At 45.5% G+C, this 22,515-nt stretch overlaps 1 protein-coding gene across 1 annotated transcript in view; it reads right to left on the reverse strand.

The window, feature by feature from the left end:
* Window positions 1-248: 248 nt before the first annotated feature.
* Window positions 249-22,515, reverse strand: part of LOC105450685 (T-box protein H15-like) — a 55,260-nt gene continuing 32,993 nt past the window's right edge. Inside the window, exons 4-6 of the mRNA XM_011690636.1 lie at window positions 20,501-20,665; window positions 1,299-1,375; window positions 249-837 (exon numbers count right to left, since the gene is read on the reverse strand). Of these exons, the coding sequence (XP_011688938.1) occupies window positions 249-837; window positions 1,299-1,375; window positions 20,501-20,665 (831 nt within the window). The remainder of the gene's footprint in view (window positions 838-1,298; window positions 1,376-20,500; window positions 20,666-22,515) is intronic.

The raw sequence follows: 22,515 nt of genomic DNA on the forward strand, positions 1-22,515 counted from the left end.
CAACGCGCTTTTTCCATGACATTAACAATGAATCAAGACACGGAGAAACCCCGTAAACTTGTAGCACTTTTAAAACTGGAAAACGTGCAAAAATATTATTAGGCAGCAATATTTCCATTTTGACCGAATAAGGCTCTTTTCGCTCATTTGTGTTACCCCCTAATAAAATTCAACATCCATACCACGTTCAAAGTGTCCTCTCATCTGATCACTGAAATCAAACAATCTTCTAACGATGCCACGAGGGACTACGAGGGCGAAAGATCTTGGGCCTCCCTGCTGAGACTATCCGTGGGCGACGGCGTGGCCCTTCTGGACGGCGACGGCGACGGCGCGACCGGCGTCGAGGACTTGGGGACAGTGTGGTACGGCGAGAATCGATGGTGGGTCAGAGCAAGAGGCGACGGATACAGCGGTCGCGGGGCCGCGGGGCCGGTCGGGTTCTGCTGGGAGCTTGACGCGACCAGCTGCTGCTGGTGGTGCGCCGCCGCGAAGATGGTGGACCCGATCGACGAGGCCCACCACAGATGGCCCAGTTGTTGCTGCTGCTGTTGCTGCTGGTGCTGCTGCTGCTGCTGCTGGTGACTGGTGCCCGCGGCCGCGGCGCCCGGATAAACCAGAGCGGGGTTGACCAGCTGGGCGTAAGGACTGGCGGCCACGGCCGCCGCCGCCCTCAGCAGCATCTGAGAACGCGCGGCCCACAGGGCCTTCTCCTCGAGAGTGAGATTGCTCACGGCGCCCGCCTGGAGCTGCTCCATCTCGAAGGGAAGCCGATGCGGAAACCTCAGCGACTGCTGTTCCGCCAACATCGACTCCATCGTCTCCCTGAAAGGAAAGCTGCTCCATTATGCATACCGCCTGCTAGCCACGGGATTCTCCGGAAGGACATCGACGCGGAATTTGCGAACAAAATTTACTAATGAACCATCCGTTATCCATTTCCACATTTTCACTTCCTAATTTATCTTCTTCTGACATGGGTTTTGGCGCCATTAAGATTAATGATGCGAAATAAGATAAGTCAAACGTCAAAAGAAGATAAATTGAACGAAAATTCCTTCAAACCCCGGTAGTTACTTACGATTTTACACGCTAGCGAATAACTTTAAATAAATTTAACGTTATACTAACAAAAAATAAAAATAAATCATTTTCCAGCATCAATGCAGATTTGAAATACAAAGAAATTCAAGCGAAGTCAACTTGAATTTATGTAGTTCTAAATTCTTCTCTAACAGATTTGACAACAGGTTTTATCAAATTTGGGAATGTTTAACATCAGTTAGCAAGAAGCTTACCTTTCGAAGTCCGTGAGGCGAGAGGAATCCCGAAAGCCCTTGGCGAACGGATTACTGTCGATCTTGAGCTTCGTGATCTGTAACAGGCGGAAAAACGGCCGTCGGTTAGTACACGGCGAACGGGAGATTGGCGATCTCGGAGAGATCCGGTCGTCCTCCCCCCCCCCTCCCCGGACTCGCATTAACATCGGGCGATCTCTCTCGCAAATTCCCCGATCTTATTACCGGGCGCGCGCGACAGCATGGCCTTTTCGCTCCGGGAAAATTACGTCACCGTGGACAGCCAACGGCGCGTGGCGGAAAACGGCCGGCTGTTTCGAAACGGTTCGTTCCATCGATCGGGAGTCAACGGCTCGTAAAATTAGAAGAAGGCGGCGAAGCGACGTACCTATACGGGAGGGTGGGAAGGAGGTGGGGGGGGGGGAATCGGCGGGATCGTGGAAGAGAGATAGGGGAAACATCGCTGATGCACGGGACAGACCTCGCGCGGGCGGCGCGGCGTTACAGGAGCGAGCCGGAGAGATGCACATGGCTTTGAGATTTTTCTGCCAAATAGTAGCGTCGCCGGTTGATTCATCGCTCTCAAACCGAGAGGTCGGATATTACTTTTGACCGGGATAAGCGACCGCGGTATTGCAGCTCGATACCGAATGCCGAATACGGCAGTTTTAACCCTTTGACAAAGTGTCTCTCCGCAGCACAATGAGATTGGACAATTTTTCATTCGCCAAAGGAGCCGAACGTTTCGCGGCACGAGCAAAAAATATGAAGCTCAAGCGGGACGACAAAGACAGGAGCGTAATTGTGTGAGCGTGCATAAGTAAGCGCCGTGCGCATAAAAAAATGTCCCTGAATTCTGCGGCGCACAAAAGATATCGGTCAGGAAGGAAGCATTAATTTCTGCAAAATCACAGTTCCGTAGCTCCCGATGCTTTCAGTAACCTTCTTTCGAGGCTTTAAAGTAAATAATCTTTATTGCCATTAAATAGTTGTAATAAATGATCCTCTTTCTTTCCTCTCATTTTTCTTCATAATGGCTCTCTTCTAAACAGTTTCTGGTACGTTAGCAGGCAGAGCTACCTCTCACTGCGAGGGCAAAGGGACGCTTTGTTCACACTCGACACTTAAAAATACCGTCGACGGTGGTCGGACAGGAAGAAATCCGAGAAAGTTTGTCCGCGTGTTGGTCTACATATCGTCACGTTTGTAGTAGCCTCTTAAGTGGTCGGGCTGCATTTCCTCTCCGCCCCTGGATGGAAATCTACCCTAAGTCAGATCTGCTGATCACCCCTGAAGTTTCGGTGTTTCGCATTCCCGACAGGCCCACCCACGACGGACGTGGGACGGACTGGGAACACAGGTGGCCCCATTTCCGAGGTTCTCCGGCACCGAGACTGTCTTGACCGACGACCGTGTGCCTTCCTTCTCTTTGGCAAAACCTTTGAGGGACAGGTTTTCGTTGCCCGATTCCCGAGGGAGATATACCTACGCGCCCGGGCCATTGTAAAGTTTTCAAACACGACAAAAGACGTGTTGAACCGACAAAATTTTCCGCGTGTTTAAGCGCGAAACGCGTCAGCTTACGTTTGCAAGGCGTTAGTAACTATAGGTACTTTAGAGGATAACAATACAAGATAATTACATTTTACAAAAAGGCCGAAAAAGGTCTCTCTTCTATTTTATCTATTGCGACGCGTGTCACGTCAATATTTCATAATTATAAAATTTGTATCTTCATTAATTATTGGTAATATATTATACCTACTAGTTTAAATTTTCAATTAGGCAAAGTATAGAGATTTATATATCAATAATATATCAATTTTAGCAATATTTTTATGCAGATTTACCCTTCAAAATAAAATCTGTACTTACTAAAACACTTAGGATCGTTGCAAAGATAATACGATTATAGAGAAGTAAATGTACGATATATATTTTTCAAGGATTAACGTGAAGTTTTCGGTGATTTTTGTGAGGATACGAATATATTTTTTAGAGTAAATTTTTCAGACGCTAAAAGTGTTAGTTGGGCTTGAAACCGAATCTTGGTAATTGGGTGATTAGATGATGCCGTTAATTAACGTCTTCCCACGCGCACTGGTGCCCGGGACGAAAGAAGGCATCGGCGGTACCGCATAAAAATGTCAAACAAACGCAGTGATATCCCTCGACACGAACCCATCTAATTTCCGTCCGGCGAGCCCAGCAGGCATAAATCAGTCTTGTCTTCCGGGTCGAGTGTCACGGACGAGATGCGGCGGCGGTACGACACGCTCCTGCTGCTTCGACTGCTCGGGGAGGCAGTATACCGACGTGCTTCGGAAGACCCTCCCGCCCGAGATGAGGCGCAACACGCGTGTATTTATTTGGAAAGAGGAGTCGCTTGTCGCAACTCCAGTTGTCCGTAGGTGGTCCAATTAATCCGCACTGTTCCAAAAACTAGGAAGCAAACGAGGCGTCCTATTTCTATGATAATAATCCAACCGAGGAGTGCACCGTTGCAATGTATCGTCACTTCAATATTAAACTTAATAGATATACTATAAAATATTTAAAAATACTTGACGTTAATAACAAACAATAAAAAAATTATGTATCAAAAATATGCAGTCTACATAAATATCCCATTAATGAAGCTTGTAAAAATAAACTCTTATTTTTCAGAGGAGCAAATACAAAAATTTAAAGAATTTGTATGTCTTTATAGACATTAATAATATAATAGAAAATTTATAGAACATAATTATATATCCCATCGTTTAGTAATATCCATTAAATAGCTTTAAAGTCCCATCCTATATAAGTCGCAAACGCGGAGGAAAAAAGAAAGAAACATAAAAAAAGAATAGAAAGAGAGAAACGTCCGCGTTTTCGTTTGCGTTTTGCGTTTGCGACGTATGTAGATGGGGCTTAAAACTGATCTAATGTCCGAGATAGCACTCTCTTTTTCAGAACCAATTCGGTGTCTAATGTATTCCTTTATTTAAATACATGTCACACATTTTTTGAATTTTCAATAAGAGCCTCTCCGATAAGCAACGGGTCTCATAATTTACATCTGTAATCTGTAGTCGGCATCTATGAGCGGGAGACAACCCGTCATCCCCGTTCTCCTATCATACATTTTATCCGGTAATCGCAAAATAACGAGTCCCGCGGTAAGGCAATGTTCTCGATAAGCCCGTGAGACGACGCATTAGCATCTTCCTTCCGCGTGCGGCATCACGAGCGTGAGCGAACCGCCTCGCGACGACTGTCGGGAGACTGGAAGTCGTCGCGCGACTTCCAGTTTATCTGCTCGTCGAAAGCTCGCCGTCGTTTTCGCGTCCTCGGCGATCGACGAAGGACAAAAAAAAAAGAAGAAGAGGGAAGCGAAGCGAAGAGGAGAGAGGGAGGGAGGGAGGGAGGCAGAGCGCGAGGGAGCGACGAGCGGAGAAAAAGAGAGAGAGAGAGAGAGAAAGAGTGAGAGTGGCACTCTTGGTGTGTCGAGTGGGTGGTCCAATTACCCTACGGTTTCGCGCTCACGAGCAGCACGTGCAGGCCCCCGGTAATAAGACTCTTTCCTTCAAAGCTGAGGCTAAGCCGGTGCTAAGTCCGGGACCGCCTCGGTTTTAGTTACGATTCCGCTGACATCATTAGCCAAACATCTGGTCCGCCACGACCACCACCACCGTCCTCGTCGTCGGCGTCGGCGTCGGCGTCGGCGTCGTCGTCGTCGTCGTCGTCGTCGTCGTCGTCAGCATCGTCGCTCCCCCGACGACATCTCGCCACCTCCGTCTGCGTTCTCATCTACATCTCCTCCTCTCTGTCTGCATTCGCTTTTCGTCATCGGTCCGCCTGACGATTCGCGTCGTCGTCGTCGTCGTCGTCGTCGTCACTTTACGAGCGGATCGCCGGCGATATTCCGTCGCGCGGGTTCTTTGAGATCCGCGAGACGGACTATACCGGACGCGAGTTCAGAACGACTTCTGGTCTTTGATATCGGCGCTTTACCGGCGTTTCGCCGACCGACGGTCCTGTCGAGCTCTTTGCTTTACGGTGGGTCTGCTGATCCGCAATGGCGTCGCGTTACACTTGCAAATTTCATTAAAACCGCACCCTACCTCCCTTAAAATTGCTAATTCTCAACTTTCCCTGAAATTCTGTTGAAATTTATCTTTGTCTTAGATATAAAAAATAAAATTTTTCGTATTCTTTGCAGTTTTAATTCGTGAAAACCGTTAGATTTTCTAATAGCTTTTTAACCATAAAAATAGCAATTTCACGAAAGCGTTGCTTAGACTCTTACGTTTGACAAAACTAAATTAAACGGTTGCGTTTAAGATCTGCGTGACACACGGTGAGTTCTGTCGCGTGTTGATGGATGAAATTTCCGTGCAATGCGTGGCGTTGAAGCCTCGACGCCACTGGGACCGGGCTCTCTCCGACAAGCGCGGTCGACCCGTCGAAGTTATACGATTTCGCTGACACGGGGCTCGGCCGAACGCTTGGACCACTTCCCAGACCGATTTACGATGTCGGCCGTGTAGCGCGCGCAGCGAGTGGTACGCCGCGTGATAAATTCGCCTCGCATGCTCGTTCTGCACGGCCCGGTAGCCCCCGAGCCCGATGCCCGAGCCGCATCGCCCGCCGCGTGCGAATAAATCCTCCCCGGAGGGAGGGGGGAGGGAGATGCATCCCGGGAGATGACGCTCCGCCACGCACGAGAACGTATGTCGTGTCAGGGCGCGATACGCGCGGTGCCGCGAACGAGACGTCCGGCGATCTTTCGCGAGTCATTAGGGCGAACGAGACGATTAACTGTAAGACTATATCGAGCGTGTCCGATGTGTGTAATAGACGAGTTCCGTGCGAGAAGAAGGAATGAAATTATATCAAGAACACGGGATAAAACACGCCAGCTATAACCGAGTTTTATTCAATTTTGTCTGAATTTTGAACTCGCGCGCACGCGGCAAGACTTGAATACACTTTATCTCAGAATTGAGATACGGGATATACTGGACTGCAGAACTCTCGGGATCCAGGTTGGACAAAAGTCACGATCTCATCTCGTTACCCACGACAATGTCACATCGTCATCACCGTCATGTCCCTTTGTATGATCCTTTTTGCGTACCGCAGGAAGAAGCTCCGATCTTGTCTTTAAACACCGACCGCTGATCGTACGTCACATACCGCGCTCGCAAAGTAATTTTCAAGAAACCTCTCCGCGCCAATCGTACGGAAAGGTGCCGTCGTCATTACTGGGCGGCTAATGGGCGGACAGAAAGTCAGGTCTACAGGGTGTCATGCCGCTATCGGATCTTTGTGACGAATATTTTAACGAAAGAGGGAAAGAGAGAGTGAGAGAAAATTTTTAATTTTATTTTACTTTTTGAACAAAAATTGAATGTATAAAATGTAAATGTATTCCAGTTAAACATCCTTTCAACGAATTAACTTCAATGGATACACAATATATATGTGTGCGTTACAAATAATCTATAATTTAAAAAAAAACTTAAATTTTTATATTGATCAATAATTTTGGCTTTCTAGACAAAATAAAATACATAATCTTTTACATTCCTATAGCGTAGTTATTATTTAGTGTTCACTCAATACAGAAAACGTTGGGAAAAAAAATGCAATTCTGCATCGTGAAAAAGTGACGACGGGACACCCAGTATACTTGTAAACGGGCCGCGGCTTCGACTTTCAAAGCGCGTCACGCGACGAAAACTTCAATGTGAAATTCGCGCGTTTCCAAGGTCCGCGGCGCGGCGGAAAGCAATTTTCTGTGCGGGAACGCACGCAGAGAACCGGCGGCGGCGGCGGCGCGGCGTCGGGGCCCCATCGCGTCGTCGACCGGCCGGCGCGGCGGCCCGAGGACAGATCGGCACAGCCGATCGAAGGACAGGTAGCCAATTACGTCCAGCTGCAGAGCGCCAGGGCCCGATGAAAATTGAGAGAGAATTTGCGAACACGGTGGGCGGAGCGGATTCGGGCGGGTCCGGGATATTCCGAGACGCCGAGGACGTATATACTCGCGGTTGTAGCGTGCGGGATCCGATTGGACCCGCGGGGACCAGGAAGTCCTTCGCCAACGGAACAACAAGAGAAGGCGAGGGAGAGGCCGACCGGTATTCGAAAACATCAAAAGCCCGAACCCCAAATTTAACTGCTTTTCTCTTCACGCAAACAAATGAAGTTCCAAGAATAATATCGATCCGAATAATATATTTGGTGTAACAAAAATTGAGCTCTCTCTGAAGCGCTCGTCAAGTTCATAAATAATACACTCGAAGCTCCGGAACTTCTTTTACACACGAATCGAATAGCTAATGGATCCTGTCACTTCGTGATATTCTTTTATCTGATATACACGATTAACGTACGTGTAAGCTGTCACGAAGTTATAGGAATTAACTTAACCGTGTAAGCCGTGTGAGTTATTAACGTGGACTTTACGTTAATAAAAGATTCGCAGAGAAACGCGCGCGAGGTTCCCATCAGGTGAGAACTTGTATTTTAAATGACGTGCAATATATTTTTCAACGCCACTTCAAGTTTATTCCGTCTGAGTTACGGCGCGCGGTCTGATCCACACGGCGCTCGACGATTAAGATCGCCGTAATTGAATAATAAACGGCTGATTTCTCCCGGCTCCCGGGGATAACTCGCGGCGTCGCGTCGTAGATTTTTGATAGGCGAAGTCGTTAATCGCGAGAGCGCGCGCGCGCGAGATAGTCATTATGAAAATTCCGGAGGAGGTGTGCGTGTTCAGGGCCGATTTAAAATTAAAATGCCGCGGCCGGGGAGCGCGCGCGCCGGAATGATTAAAAGGCTCGTCTAATAACCGCTCGATAACCTGCCGTATTGTTCCGGCGCGCGCTCGTAATCGAATTTGCAAGACTAATTGCACGCGCGCGCGCGCGAGAGGCGACCGGCGACGCGGCGGATAAGCATCGTAAACTTCAGCTTAGCGCGGAATAAAGTCGTGCATTATTTCACGCAACGATAATATTCCCCGCCGTTTATCGCGGGGAACGCGCCTGTCGATCGCGTCAAAATGCGTGTGCGAGCTACGCGGCATTGTGCGTTGCCGCATGCACGCGTTTAATAGCGGCGGCGGCCTTACACGACGATAAATCATGCCCCGATAATGGACAGCCTGGTGGATTTTTAAACGGAAATAGTAGGAACGTCACGGAAACCTACTTGCTTATACAGAATAAAGTGTTGTTATTCCATGTACATATATAATAGTTGTAGATTATGTAATGACGTTTGCTGAAGGTGATGATATCATCTGTCCTTTACATTTCCAGAGCGAGTTCTCATATTTTTGAAATTATATATAAAGTAATATATAAATTGTAATCTATGACAATGTATTGTTTGATATTAGAATTTTTTATATTGGATTTTATTTTTTGTTTTGTACTCTTCTGAGGTGCAGCTTTTCGAATCCTCTCTAATACTGAAGCCGGTTGCCATGCTTCTGGATTAACAAATATAAGAGTTCTCTCGATTTAATTCTCGAATTTTGGAACGCATCCGCGGATTTATCGGCGCCTGAAATCCTCGAGTTTTCAAGCCCCCTGTAATATTTACATCCTCAGCTTTTAGACCCTCAACTTCCCAACATTCTCTCCAGCACTCTTAATCCTCGCATCCTCAAATCCTCGGATCTTCGCGATTTGAATCGCGTTAGAGCTCCGGATAATATCCTCGGTTCTCGCGAGCCTCGAAACTCCTTCGGGGAGCTTACGCGGAGCGTTATCGTCCCCCTTTGCACGCGGATCCTCCGAGACGCCGCACGCGCTCCGGTGGAGACCGCGCGAAATGAAGCCGTAGGTAATTGAAAGGGATGCTTTCGCACCCGAGAGAGGCCCGGGGTATCTAATAATAGATTTAATAGAGACACGCTCATTGAGGAAGAGGGGGCCCCGCGCGCGCTCTCTCGCCTCAGCGCGCTATTTAGTGCCGCTTGTGTGCCCGCGCCGCCGCTACGCTCGCTCACCCATCTCGCCGCCTTTTTTTCGCCCTTTGCCGCCGAAACGCCGCTCTGCCGTTATGGTGACGACTAGCGATAAAATTAAATTATCATACGCGGCTGATTTATAAATACGCGCGGACGCAACACCGCGAGCGACGTTTTAATCCAAACGCGACACCTCCGTCAACGGGGTGGTCTCGACGTCCGTTCATGTGCGACCTGATTTTGGAAAAATTGTACGCTTAGAAAAAATATTATTCCCTTGTTTAATCGTAATATATATATATATAGGTATATAATTAATATTACGATTACACAGAAAGTACAATTTTGCTGGATCAAAAAATTTGGATCTGAAAATAATTTTGTTAAGACCATCAAAATAATTTTGTTGGAATTCAAAAATGATAGGCATTGCTGTAAAACGTTTTGATATTCTAACAATCAGTTTGACTTTTCAATAAAATTATTTTGATGAGACAAGAGTTATTTTCACAGGTCTGTATCTAGCAAAATTTTTATTTTTTCCAGCAGAATCGTTTTTTTCCGTGTATATGTATATAAAACATACACGGAAAGAACAATTTTGCTGAATCCAGATCTGAAAATAATTTTTGTTCAATAAGAAAATAATTTTGTGCGAAAGTCAAAATGATTGCTAGAATATCAAAACGTTTACATAGCAATACTTATCAGTTTTAACATTCCAACAAATTATTTTGATGATTCAATAAAAAATTATTTTCAAATCTGTTTTTATAGAAAAATTTTTAGACTTTCAATATAATCGTTCTTTCTGTGTAGATAATAATTTCTGACAATATATTTCGAGATTCTTAATACTTCAGTTTTATACTGAGCACAACTTGATGAGCATCTAAATAATTAGATGCTAAATATAAAAAATAAAACATATGTGCGTTTGAAAATAAGTTATTTTTTAAATAAAATTCCACAAAGTCATTATTACGAAAAATGTTTCATAATCCATTATGAGTCCCGAGTATTACTGTACTATTCATATTTTTCAATATCCAGAGAAAGAAGTCAGAGGAAAAAACCACTGATACTGGTCGCTAATGGTCGCTATATTGAAATTACACGCTCTCATTGAAATTACAATCGGAAAGCCTTAAGTATCCTGTATATACTAAGGTAGAAACGTTGTATCTCTGACAGGAACAACTTGATGTTTTTGGTATATACTATAGATATCGCGTATAACCGAACTCATGAAAATTCACGCAGCCACTTGAGCGTTAATTCCCGGCGGCGGACAGCAACACGCAGCCGCCACTACCGTCGCCGCCTGCTGCCATCGCCGCCGGTGTGTCGAAGCGCCCCGAGAAAAGTGTGATATCAACACGATCATTAACGTCGCGTCGACGTCGACGAGCGAAAGCGCGCGTTTTAATCTCCTCGCTCACGCAACGCGCGTGTTGTCTTGTCCGGAACGCGAATTAATTAATCCTCACACGCGATCTATCTCCCGCTCTAATATAGTCCGTCCGTAGCTTTGAGGGACAACCTCGAATCGCGAGGTTGTCTCGTCGGACGAGACGTCGGACGGGATGCTGGATCGCGAGATAAATCGCGACGCGTCTTACGAGCGTGAAGGCGTTCGCGGCCTGATGCGGCGCGGCGGCGGCGGCGGCGGCGATGCCTCGTCGTGCCCCCGTGTCAGCTTCTTCTTCAGCTTCTCGCAGCCGAGAGCGCGACGAGAGAGGGCGGAGTGGAGTATTGCGCACAGGCGGGCATCGGGTTCGACGAGGTCGAGACACACAACCGGCGCGCCGCCGTGTGTGGCTCCGAGAGCCCTTCCTCCTCCTCCTCCTTCTCTTCTTCTTCTTCTTCTTCTTCTTCCTTCTTCTCCTTCTGTCTCATTTGAACGCGATTATTTATGTTTTCTTTCGTTCGCGCGCCCGCGCCGACGCCGACGCCGACGCCTGCAGCTACTAAAACCATAGGCCTCCCTGCCTCTTTAGCCTCTCTTCTGTAGCCTCTTCTGCTTCCTCCTTCCTTTCTTAAATGCCGATCGTCGCTTCCTCGACCTCGAGAGGAAACGGAGAGGACGCAAACAGAGCCGAGCATTTAAAAAACTTGGTAAGTGCGACTGCCGATGAATACAATTATTTGATGGTAATCCAAGGATGAGAGAGATATTCTATAGGTGTTTTAAAATCAACGAACACAAATCCAAATATTCATAAAATTCAAACTTTAAAAAAGCCAAAGATTACGCTAATACTAAAAAATATAAAAATTAGGAATGAACTCTTTTTTTAATCTTACACAGATTTTTAGAAAATATCAATAAAATCTGTTATAATATAAACTCTATGTTTTAAGTTCGAATTGGATAGCTGTGTTTCATCTTTTAACAATTACTCAAGAGCTATACATATTTCAACGTGCTAATTTCTAGCCATATACAATATCATAAACAATACTTTTCTCAGAGTCGAAAGTTAGCGCTAGCGTTAGACAAACAAAAACGAACTTCGTGCGCTCATGTAGACGCACTAAAAGAATCTAAAGTGAGTTCGTGAAGAATCTACACTGGAAAAAATTTGGTTTTGCATTAAGTGTAATCTGATAGACTAATCAGTACGTCTGTTCAAAAATTCAACGAATCAGAATTCTTATAGGATTTCTCAGATGAGTATGATTAATATTCCTTCCTGTTAGATATACTAGAATTTCTTGTTAATGATACAAAAATGTTAAAACGTGCAGTTAACGTTGATCAGATTTCTGATTAAACGTTTCTTTTAACTAGAAATTTATATAGAGCTGGAATTTATATAGAACTGGAAAATATTAAATTCTTGGTAAAGTCTATCAAATTCTTAGAAAAGTCTAAAACGTTTTATAGTTATTAAAATATCGAGTCTTCTATCACGATAATCAGAAATTCTACTTGGTTTCACCAAAATACCGTTCTACCATATATACGTCTTGCTGGTATAATCAAAATATTTTTCTCCGTAAAGATCCGAAAATGTTTCCTCTCGAAAAATCCAAAATTACAAGAAATTAAATTTCCTCGCTCTATTCTCTGTCACTTGTCGTCTTCCTCTCTTTCTTCCTTCTGCTTCCTTTCTACCTCTTTCTTGTTCCTGTTTTTATTCCCCTTTCTCGTGCTCCATTTTCTCTCTTTGGCCGACCCGCTCGGCTCATTTGGTAATGCTCGAACGCGGTGGCAAGTGTCTGAATTATTGCCCGACACATATGGCGATTGTTAAGGGGCATAGTCTCGCCCATATTTTTGGACATTGCCCTACATAGACTAGCGACGGGTTTACGACGCTGCCGAGCGATTATTTCTAGCGTGTCGTTACATCGGGATTTTACGAATTCAGTCAAAATATTTACGGCACGATTTTATTCCCGCGAGTTCAGTGGCGAGGATAATCTGATTATTCCTCGGTCGACTTGAAAATACAATTTACAGCCACGTAAAATTAATGTATGACGATATTTACCGGGATATCTCTTTAATGACGAGCCTGATTACTGTAAATTTTCTGAAATTTGCATCAACGTGGATTCCTGTGATTATGGAATAGAGGGAGGGAAACAGAACAACGTAGAACCATTTTGATGACGCCCGCGATGATATTTCGCAACCTTGAATGCGACTTCCGCATCGCGCCCGATTGCAAAGCTAACCGCCGCTCATTTACTATTAATGCGCACTTACGCACCTAATTTACCGCAATTTTCGCAGACGGGGGCACCGCGGGGGGCATCCTGCGACGCGAGGACACGACGAGCGTGATGCGCAAACACGTCGTTAAACGCGTGTGTCGCAATTACGTCACCGGGTATATCGGGTGAAGCGCGGCATTGTGCCTTGTGACTTGGAGGCACAATTTCGCGCATCCGCAGGACACGGCGGCGTGTCCTGCGACGTGCAGAATAATTATTCGTAATCGCGTAATTATCAGGGAGGTTCTTCTTTATGCCGCGTCTCCGTTTTCGCTTTGCGCAATTAGGTACTCGGAACTGAAACGCGTGAGGCCATCATGCGTGCCGTTTTTTTTTTATTCTGCCGTGGAACGAGAAACAAAGTTGAGGAAAGAAAAAAGAGAAACGTCGTTTATTAGGTGCTCCCTAGTCTCCTGACATAATTTCACGTGATTACTTCAATTAGTTTGATATAAAGATACGTGCAGGGTGATCGACCGTCAGCATTATATTACTCACTTTTGTTTGCTTTTAACACAACTTTATAGAGTTGCAGTTTCTGCTAAAAGAATCATATTTCACACGAGACATACCTATCATTCGCGACTTTATAAGCATCTGACTACAAACTTTTTCAAAGTTGCACGAGGGAAGTATGCTGAGTGGTAAAAATAATATAAAAACGTTACGCTTTAAATGAGAAATCATGGAGAAATACAGATAAATTAAGTGGGTCATTCATTTGTTAAAATATCACATGTTATACGATACGCTCATTAATTACTTGACGGATGTATTCTTGGCAAACTCAATACAGGCAAACTTAATTTCCCAACGCGCGGGCTAGTCGTCGTTGAAATAAGTTTTTTATTTTTATTAATCCGGGACGGTTGATCCGTAAAGATAACAAACTTCAAATAGACATCTCTATTTGAATAGCCGTCAAAGAAATGCAGTACGTAACTTGCGGGCAGTCAGAGAAATTTGAGCTTAATAAAGATAACAATGAAAAGCAGAATAGATGAAACTGAATCGTAATATCGCATGCAGTCGAGAAATGTCGAGCTCGCCGCGCGCGACGAGTTCGGACCTCCAAACACGACGACCAGAAATATACTACAAAGCGGAGTGCCACTTTGTTGACAAATAAATTTCTAAAAGTGAGAAGCGCTGGGCACTTCCTCGGCTCGGCAAGAACAGCGAAAGCGAGTACAAAGTGCGCGGACCGCGAATAATAGACGGCCACGAAAGCGTCGACTGTGTCGTCGATAAATAAATGCAAAGCAACGAAAAGGACATCGAAATCTGTGCCGCGGAGGTATAGCGTCGTTGTAAATAATAATTAATAAACGACGACGAATTAGAAAGATGGCTACGACGGCGGATTTCGTACTGACAAATAAATTTGGAAAGTTTGAAACTCGCTGAGAACGATACTGATGAAGATGGACGTAATTCTGACAAATGTACTTAAAAATTAACTCTTTCCAAATTATAATATAAATTTGAGAAAATATAAACGCAATTAAAGATAGATTCTTCGAAGTGAACTGGGGAATTAATTCGACCTGTCCTTAACGAAAATTTGATGAAGCAGCATTTTTCTTCGCAACGCCGCAATGATTCGATTTCCAATTGAAACGAATGGTTACAATTAAAATATTAAAAAAATGGCGTTTGCAATTAAAAATATATTAAAGTTGAATTTACTCTTAACCGAAATTACCGTTAACGAGGTTTTATAACTCATTTGCGTTCGGGAAAAAAATCGTAGAAGCGAGAAGAACGCCAAAGTCTCCTGCGGACGGAGTCCGGCTGTGGAAGCGTTAGCTCGCATAATGGATGTCCACAACGACGGGAGGGAGGCGAGCTGAGGGGGAGGCGAAACGAGACGAAGAGCACGACTGTACCACTGAGAGAGGAGGCGACATCAGGGGGCGATAAGGAGCCGGCAGAACGGATGGAGGAACTCCCCCCTCGGCGCGGCGCGGCGGAGGCCGGAGGGAAGGAAGAGAGGCGGCAGTTAGGATATGAATTATGACGTGGTGCGAGCGAGAAAGACGAATCGAGTCGGTCGCGTAGGTCGTTACGAGTAGTGGGCTCGGGAAGGGAAGCGCGAAGGTCTGCCGGGGAAGCGGAGGGCAAGGGAAAAAAGAAAAAAAAGCCGTCCGCACAACGATACGTGCGGCATTGCGGGGAGGGAAAAAAGGCACGGTCCCCTCCCCCTCCCCCCCGCTAAACGAGCGCACCCCCGATGACTGTGACGACGACGACGACGACGACGACGAGTGACGAGGAGCGCGCTAACCGCGACGAATGGCTTTCGTGCCGGTGCACGCCGAGCGTGCGCGGGGGAATCCGGTGCCAAAAATCGGTAGGCGCTGCTATACGTGTATGGATATGTATGTACCAGCGCCGCGATGGGGAGTCCGTGCGCCAAGAAGTGCCGAGATCGTTTGGCATCGGTAACCAACCGCGACTCGTCGCCGTTGATCGGTGGCAACTCGCGTTTCGCACGAAGGCCCCCCTTCGATCTTTTTGTAAGTCGCAGAATACCAGGAATCTTCCTCCTCGGTGTTGCTTAGCAAGAGCGAATGTGTTCGAAACGCGAACGCGATATTAATCAAATGTAAATAAAATGCAAAAAAAAAAAATGAAAATTAGCTGCTTCTATTGTTGGCACTACCTCTTTTTTTCCCACCTGCATTCCATTAATGTTATTAATATTCTCGCCTTATCTTATTGCCTGCAACTATTTCAGGCTCGTATATCCCCTGGTAAGCTCATCAACCATCTTTCTTTCTCTCTCTCTCTCTCTCTCTCTCTCTCTCTCTCTCTCCCTCTCCCTCCGTGCGGTCTTTTTAATATATCGCCGATTCCGATCTTGTCAACAACTGTAGCCTCCTTTTTTCACCGAATCTCGGGGGGCTTGTCTCACATTCTAAACAAGTCGTATCTACGTATCCATCTAACCATGCACAACATCCGCCGTCCGTCGCGCGCGCTCGACTGCATTTCTACGTCACTAAACGCGCATTCCACCGTTCCACGATGCACCTCTGTCCTCCTTCGTCTCCTTGCTCTTGTTCGACCGCGGCGCCCACCGTCGACGCTCGCGATGATCGCCCGCTGCTTCTTCTTCTTCCATCCTCCTCCCCTCTCCCGCCCGCTTTTACATTCTACCCCGTCTATTTTCGAACTCGTTGAAAAGCGACACGGAGACAGCGACTTTCGCACGCGCCGCCATGTTCGCGATGAACGCTCGTCCTGATGTGTTAGGAAAATTCAAGGACTCCTCGCTAATTTCCTATATTTTTTCCTCTCTCTCTCTTTTTTTCTTTCTACAATTTTCCTAATATAGATTACTAATTAATAAGCGAAGGATTAGAGAGAACGCACCGATTGAAGTACTTTAAGAAATTAGAGAAAGCTAAGACGAAAGCGAAACACTTTATACAAACGTGAAACCCTCCGGCAAATCTGCTAACATTTATGACAAGTTTCGCATGAAGCCTCTCTCTCTCTTTCTCTCTCTCTCTCTCGCCGTGACTTCTCGCTCGGCATGAAAAGAGGAGTCCAACGTGTGCTGGCTATCATCTCGGCGAAGAAACCCCTCGACGATCGAGATGACGATCGGTCGACGACATTCGACTCTCCAGGAAGACGCGGAGCAAAGGGAGTAAAAGAAACGACGACACACAGGCGGACGGAAGGAGCTCGGGAGGCGACGAGGAAACCGCAAAGAACGATAATGACGAGACGAGAGGACGCAGAAAGCGAGAGGCACAAAAGAGAGGACGCCGTGGAAGAGAAACTGGCCCGAGGTAATTGCCGGGGCGTCTCTTCGCACCTCATCATCATCATCAACAGCCGCGTCGCCCTCGTCGTCGTCGTCGTCGTCGTCGTCGTCGTCGTAGCCGTCGAGAGGGCCTTCCCGGGACCACCCGTTAGAGTCACCGACGCCCGATCCCGTCGGCTCTCGTCTCCGCATCGGCAGACGGAGAGTGCTCGCGCGCCCGTCTTCGTCAAATGCTTCGTCGAAAACAACGACGAGCAGCCCGACAAGCGAAGCGTTTCGCAATGCTCGGGCAACGCGGATAATGATCGAAGGATACCCGATACTTATGCGAGATACTTAATTATATTAAGTGTCACGCTAGATCTGGCGGATCGTCGCTGCTCCCTAATAATTCTAATTGGAAATTATTGCCACATATATCTTGTATAAAAATTGTCTATCCCAAAAGTATTCAAATAGATATTCCTAATATATAAACATATATTATATATATATATTTTCTTAGACAGAAAGATAAAGGGAAAAATAATACAAAGAGTATAACATTTAAAATTCCAAAAAAATGTTACACATGTCAAATTACTAATTTAATTAAAGAACGAAAGATAAATTATGTAAAATAAAAATCCAATTATTTTTCTCCAGTTACATATTTTTTTAACATTTTGTTCCTGATAGTGGAAACAAGTATCATATCGCGCCATGTGTGTCACAGCTCCTCAAAGATTAAGAGTCGACAGAAGTGATGGGCTAATTTCGAATTTATTATCTGCACCTTAAACGTGGTCCAGATAGCTCTACTGTATTATATTTTCGTACACTGTTTCTCGTACACTATTAAATTCAAGTGTCAAATTATACCCAATTTTAGATATTTTTAAACATTTCTATAAGTCGCTACTGCTCTTATCCAATATTTCGTTAATTTAACTAAAACAATTAACTCGAGAAATTTAAATTTTTTGACTCAAATTTAATTTATATTTTTACTAAATATATAGTTAATATAAAGCAATTCAACCACAGAAATGAGTTAATTAAATATGGTGGTTTTTTAACTACATATTTTATATTAAAATAATACATTTTGACACACATGGAAGTTAAAAATAATGAAATGTTACTTAACTCGAGGAATTGAGTTACAGTTGCTCCTTTCTTTTAACAATATTTAACATATACATATGTATTTAACAGTGTAGAAGAAATATTTTGCCATGAGATTTTTTAGCTTATGTTTTAACTGCTAAAGAGTCGAATTTTGCAATTTTATCCTTACACGGAAAGAACGATTTTGTTAAAAGGTCTAAAAATTTTGCTGGATATAGATCTGAAAATAATTTCGTTGGAAACTAAAAAATAATGTGCAGTGTAAAAATAATATTCTAGCAGTCAACTTTAATATACTTATTTCCAACAAAATTATTTTGATAGTCCAACAAACTTATTTTCAGTATTCAGCAAAATCGTTTTTTTCCGTATACATTGTGCAGATTGAGTGAGATATCAGAATAAATTTTTATTTTTCCTTTTTTCTAAAAAAATTACTTTATAAAACAGGCTGTAAGACCTGTCTTGGTTGTTCAATATTCTTGTCATTATTCTTGTTATCTCCTGCAGAATATCACAATTACATTGCGATTTTTTAACCGTAATTCGATTGGACAGACATTTGTTTTTGATATTCCCATAATTTTTCCTGTCAACCCTTAAAGAATTTTGCCCGAATCGAACTCGAGAGCTGTGCGTTCTCCGTCTGAAAAAAAAAAAAGAAGCCTGCATGTCATCCCTCGAGGGAATCCACGACCGCCGTGCCGTTTCTCGCGACTTACAAGAAGAGAGATCGATTAAACGGGACCGGGATAAGCATCGGAAACGATGCCAGATAGTTGTCCGTTGTCGCCTCGGAGGATCATAGATCTTACCTACGTCGAGGTCCGAAATTCCAGCCGCCGTCGCCGCCGCTGCGGCGCGGCGGCGCGGAGGGGACGACGAAACTGTGAGCCAGCTCGAGTCGGCGCGGCGGTGGCGCGATGGTGATGGCGGCGCGGCGACGGCGGCGACGGCAGCGGAACGGGACGCGCCGCGACGCCCGTGGAATGCGAACGACGCTGACCTGGACCACACATGACGCCGCGGTCGGCTCTAAACGACTATCGTGAAATACGATAATGCCCCGTCGTTTCTCGTGCGCTGAACACGGAATCTGAACTTGGACGCGGAAGACGGCTCGCCGAGAGAGGTCGGGACTACGCGGCTATGGCAGACGCCGGGCGTTCTCCTTACGATCGTCTCGACTGTCGCAAGCGCGCTTACCCTTTGGTATATAGTTGCAATGCCACGCTCTAAACAATGGCGAACCTATTTGGGAGAGTGTCGCGTTCCTTATAGTGTGTGTAGTGGCTATCGCGTTCCTAGGCTAGTGTAGTAAGTCTCGTACTGTGTGTCTAATGCATTTCGAAGAACTGCATGTCCTAAGTTATGGTGTCTCGCACCATATCGTTTGTCGCATTTATTGTTTATATTAAATAATACGTATGAAGTAATATAACTAATCATGTTGGATATATGTCTTTGGAATAAACGATTTTGCTGAGAGGTCAAAAAATTTTGAATCTGAAAATGATTTTGTTGGAAACTTAAAGATGATAAGCATTGCTGTAAAACATTTTGATATTCTAGCAGAATCTAGCAATCAGATTGACTTTCCAACAAAATTATTTTGATGGTACAACAAGAATTATTCTCAGATCTGTATCCAGCAATATTTTTAGATCTCTTAGCAAAATCGTTTATTCCGTAGACATATATCCAACACGATATGTTATATTACTTCATACGTATTATCTAATATAAACAATAAATTTATATCAATTTGAAATCAAAACGTTATAAAATCTATAAGTCTAAAAGAAAGATACATGTTTCTCATTCCGTACACGGAAAGAATCAGTTTTGCTGGATCCAAATGTAAAAATAATTTTTTGTTTAATAATCAAAATAATTTTGTGCGAAAGTTAAAATGATTGCTAAAATATCAAGATATTTTATATAGCAATGCTTATCAGTTTTAACATTCTAACAAATTATATTGACGATTCAACAGAAAATTATTTTCAGTTCTGTATTCAGCAAAATTTTTAAACCTTTCAACAAAATTGTTCTTTCGGTGTATAAATATTTTGAAGTAGGAAATTACTATTAAAACGTTAAATTACAACAGCGAACGTTAACATACAGTTTTAAAAAGAAGATAGCGAAAGCTATATAGAATATTCCGTGCAGTAGTATTCGACATGCAAGAGGGAAGCGTATCGGTTCTCCCGAGAGTGGCGTATCCACGGGCGCTCGTTAACGTCGGCGTATCCGCCGAGGTGTTACGCCAGTGTCTTCGCGCGGTCGCTCGCTCTCGACAGAAACGATTATCGAGGATGAAAGGGAGCCGCGGCGAGCGAAATGGAGGAACCAGTCCCGTGCGGCCGGGACGCGGAGGAGACCGGAGGCCAGACCGGACGGACAGACCGACCGACCGGACAGACGGTTTTACGGGGGCCCGCCGCCGCCGACGCCGCCGCCGCCGCCGCCGCGCCGCGGCCGTGCCGAGAGTAAGGAGGCGTGCAGCAGACGGGGCGCGCGAGAAGGAGAGCGAGCGAGCGAGCGCGGGCAAAAAGAAAGGCACGCAAAGGGAGTGCGCGCAACGGTAGCGAGAAACAAAGTGAAACTTACGAGCTGATTCTGATAGGCGGTGACAGCGGTGAATATGGCCTCCGGGAATATGAAGGTCTTGTGCGGCTCCTTCTCGAGGTCCACGATCTGCTTCGTGGGGCCCGAGTCCGGCCGTTTCACCAGGTGGATCCTCGGCTGGTACTTGTGCATGGAGTTCAGAACCAGCTGCAAAATTATCGCAAACTGTAAACCGTACGTCAATCGGCAGACTCGGCGCGCAACGGTAAACAGTGGGACACTTTCGCAAATAAACGCTCGATTCTTCAAATAATAGGCGAGCGCTTCCTCCTTTCTTCGCCGGCCGTTGCCTCCGTACGACTCCGTATCGGACCGGGAGCTTTACAATAGTCACTCGTATATATACGATTTGAAAAACGCTCCTGCAGGTATACGTATCTGATCTTTCGCACGCCAAGCGCGTGATGCTATATAAATGTGTCAGCCATTTGTGCTCTTCAATTTTCGACACGCCACGCTCCCAATTTACAAATTATCGTTCATTCGCGACGCGAAATTTAGCGACGGCCGTCCCCACCCAAGCCGCGTCGTGATTCAAAGAGACGGGTGAAAATAATGTTGTAATCGCGGGATCTCTCGACGGGCAAAAAAATCGCGGGGTGTCCGATTTCGTCCAATTAAAGCCGTAACGAACTAACCGAACGATTCCGGGCTCGGACGATATACGGATAATCGTCAGACAGTTTCACGCCGTCTCCCCTTTGTGCCTCGCATTTCCATCCAGCCTTTATTATTCGACGGGTATACCATTAGGGTTCTCGAATCGCTGACGGCTCATCTCCCCCCCCCCTCCCCGCCCCCCCCTCGCGCGACGAAGACGCGCGAGATTACATCGAGTTTCACGTTGCGTTGACTTTCGGGGATTTGAATCGGCGACGAATGCCGAGGGCGTGCGATAGCATTAACAACAACGGCGTCGGCGGCGGCGGGGAGATCGGCCGCGGGAAGAAAAAGCGTATGAATTAGGAGCGCGTCTCGGGGCCGGGCGCGCTTTCTCTCTCTCTCTCTCTCTCTCTCTCTCTCTCTCTCGTTCTCTATCTATCTATCCCTCCCTCTCTCGTCTCTCTTTCTCATGCTTCTGTCTGTGTGCACGTTAGCCTCTCTGTAGCTCTTCCTTTCTCCTGCTTTAACTCCCGTCGTCGAGCCGCAACACATCCGGTCTCGCCAACTACACCAAAGTGCCAACTTTCTCATTAAGCCTCTCTCGGCCCGTGGCCGCTACTCCCAGGAGATCCCCGCGGTCGACCATCATGATCCTGCCGGTCCGTCCGGTGATGCTGGAAATGCCCATTATCTGGCATGCAGCGGCCGACCTGCCACCGTCGCCGCTTCGGTAAACGACGACTGTTTTCTGAATTAGTTGGGACGCACTTAACCCCGATTGCGTTAGTTGCTCCAAAGTCCGTTTCCGCGATCAAAGCTCCAAGGGTCAGTTCACTAGGGAGATCGCTTTCTCTGATTATATCCGGATTTTCAATTAGAGATGCGATGCTCCTCGAGAACGCTGGTCGTTAATTAAATTTTAAGGAATGCGAACGAATTTATAGCATAACTGCGCAACAACGATGAATTATGTATCTAATTATCAAAAAGTGAATTTGACATTTTATTATTTTCTTACCTATTTATAAATGACTACACAAAGTGTCTAAATCACATGCGCTTTTTCTCAGATGTTATATTTAATAAAAAGTTTATATAACTATGCGGCACAAATGGCAGTTGCATGCGTTTTCGCGCACGCGATTCTGCGCTGCCGGGAGTTTTATGTATCGTTCCGTCTTGCGATACTAATTTAAAGTTTCCAAGTATGTCCAAGACGGATTCCACTCTCGCATCCCTGTATCGACGATAGCGTAACTTTTATTTAACGATGCATCGAAACTTGGAACACGGCAAAAAGATAGAGATATGTCTCAAGAACGGCCAAACGCGTGGAAACTCCAAGGTAGCATAAGCGGCATTCGAGCGGAACGATCGGCTCCGCCATCAGCAGG

Source organism: Wasmannia auropunctata, unplaced genomic scaffold (genome assembly GCF_000956235.1).
Source record: "Wasmannia auropunctata unplaced genomic scaffold, wasmannia.A_1.0 LD336057.1, whole genome shotgun sequence".
NCBI lineage: Eukaryota > Metazoa > Arthropoda > Insecta > Hymenoptera > Formicidae > Wasmannia > Wasmannia auropunctata.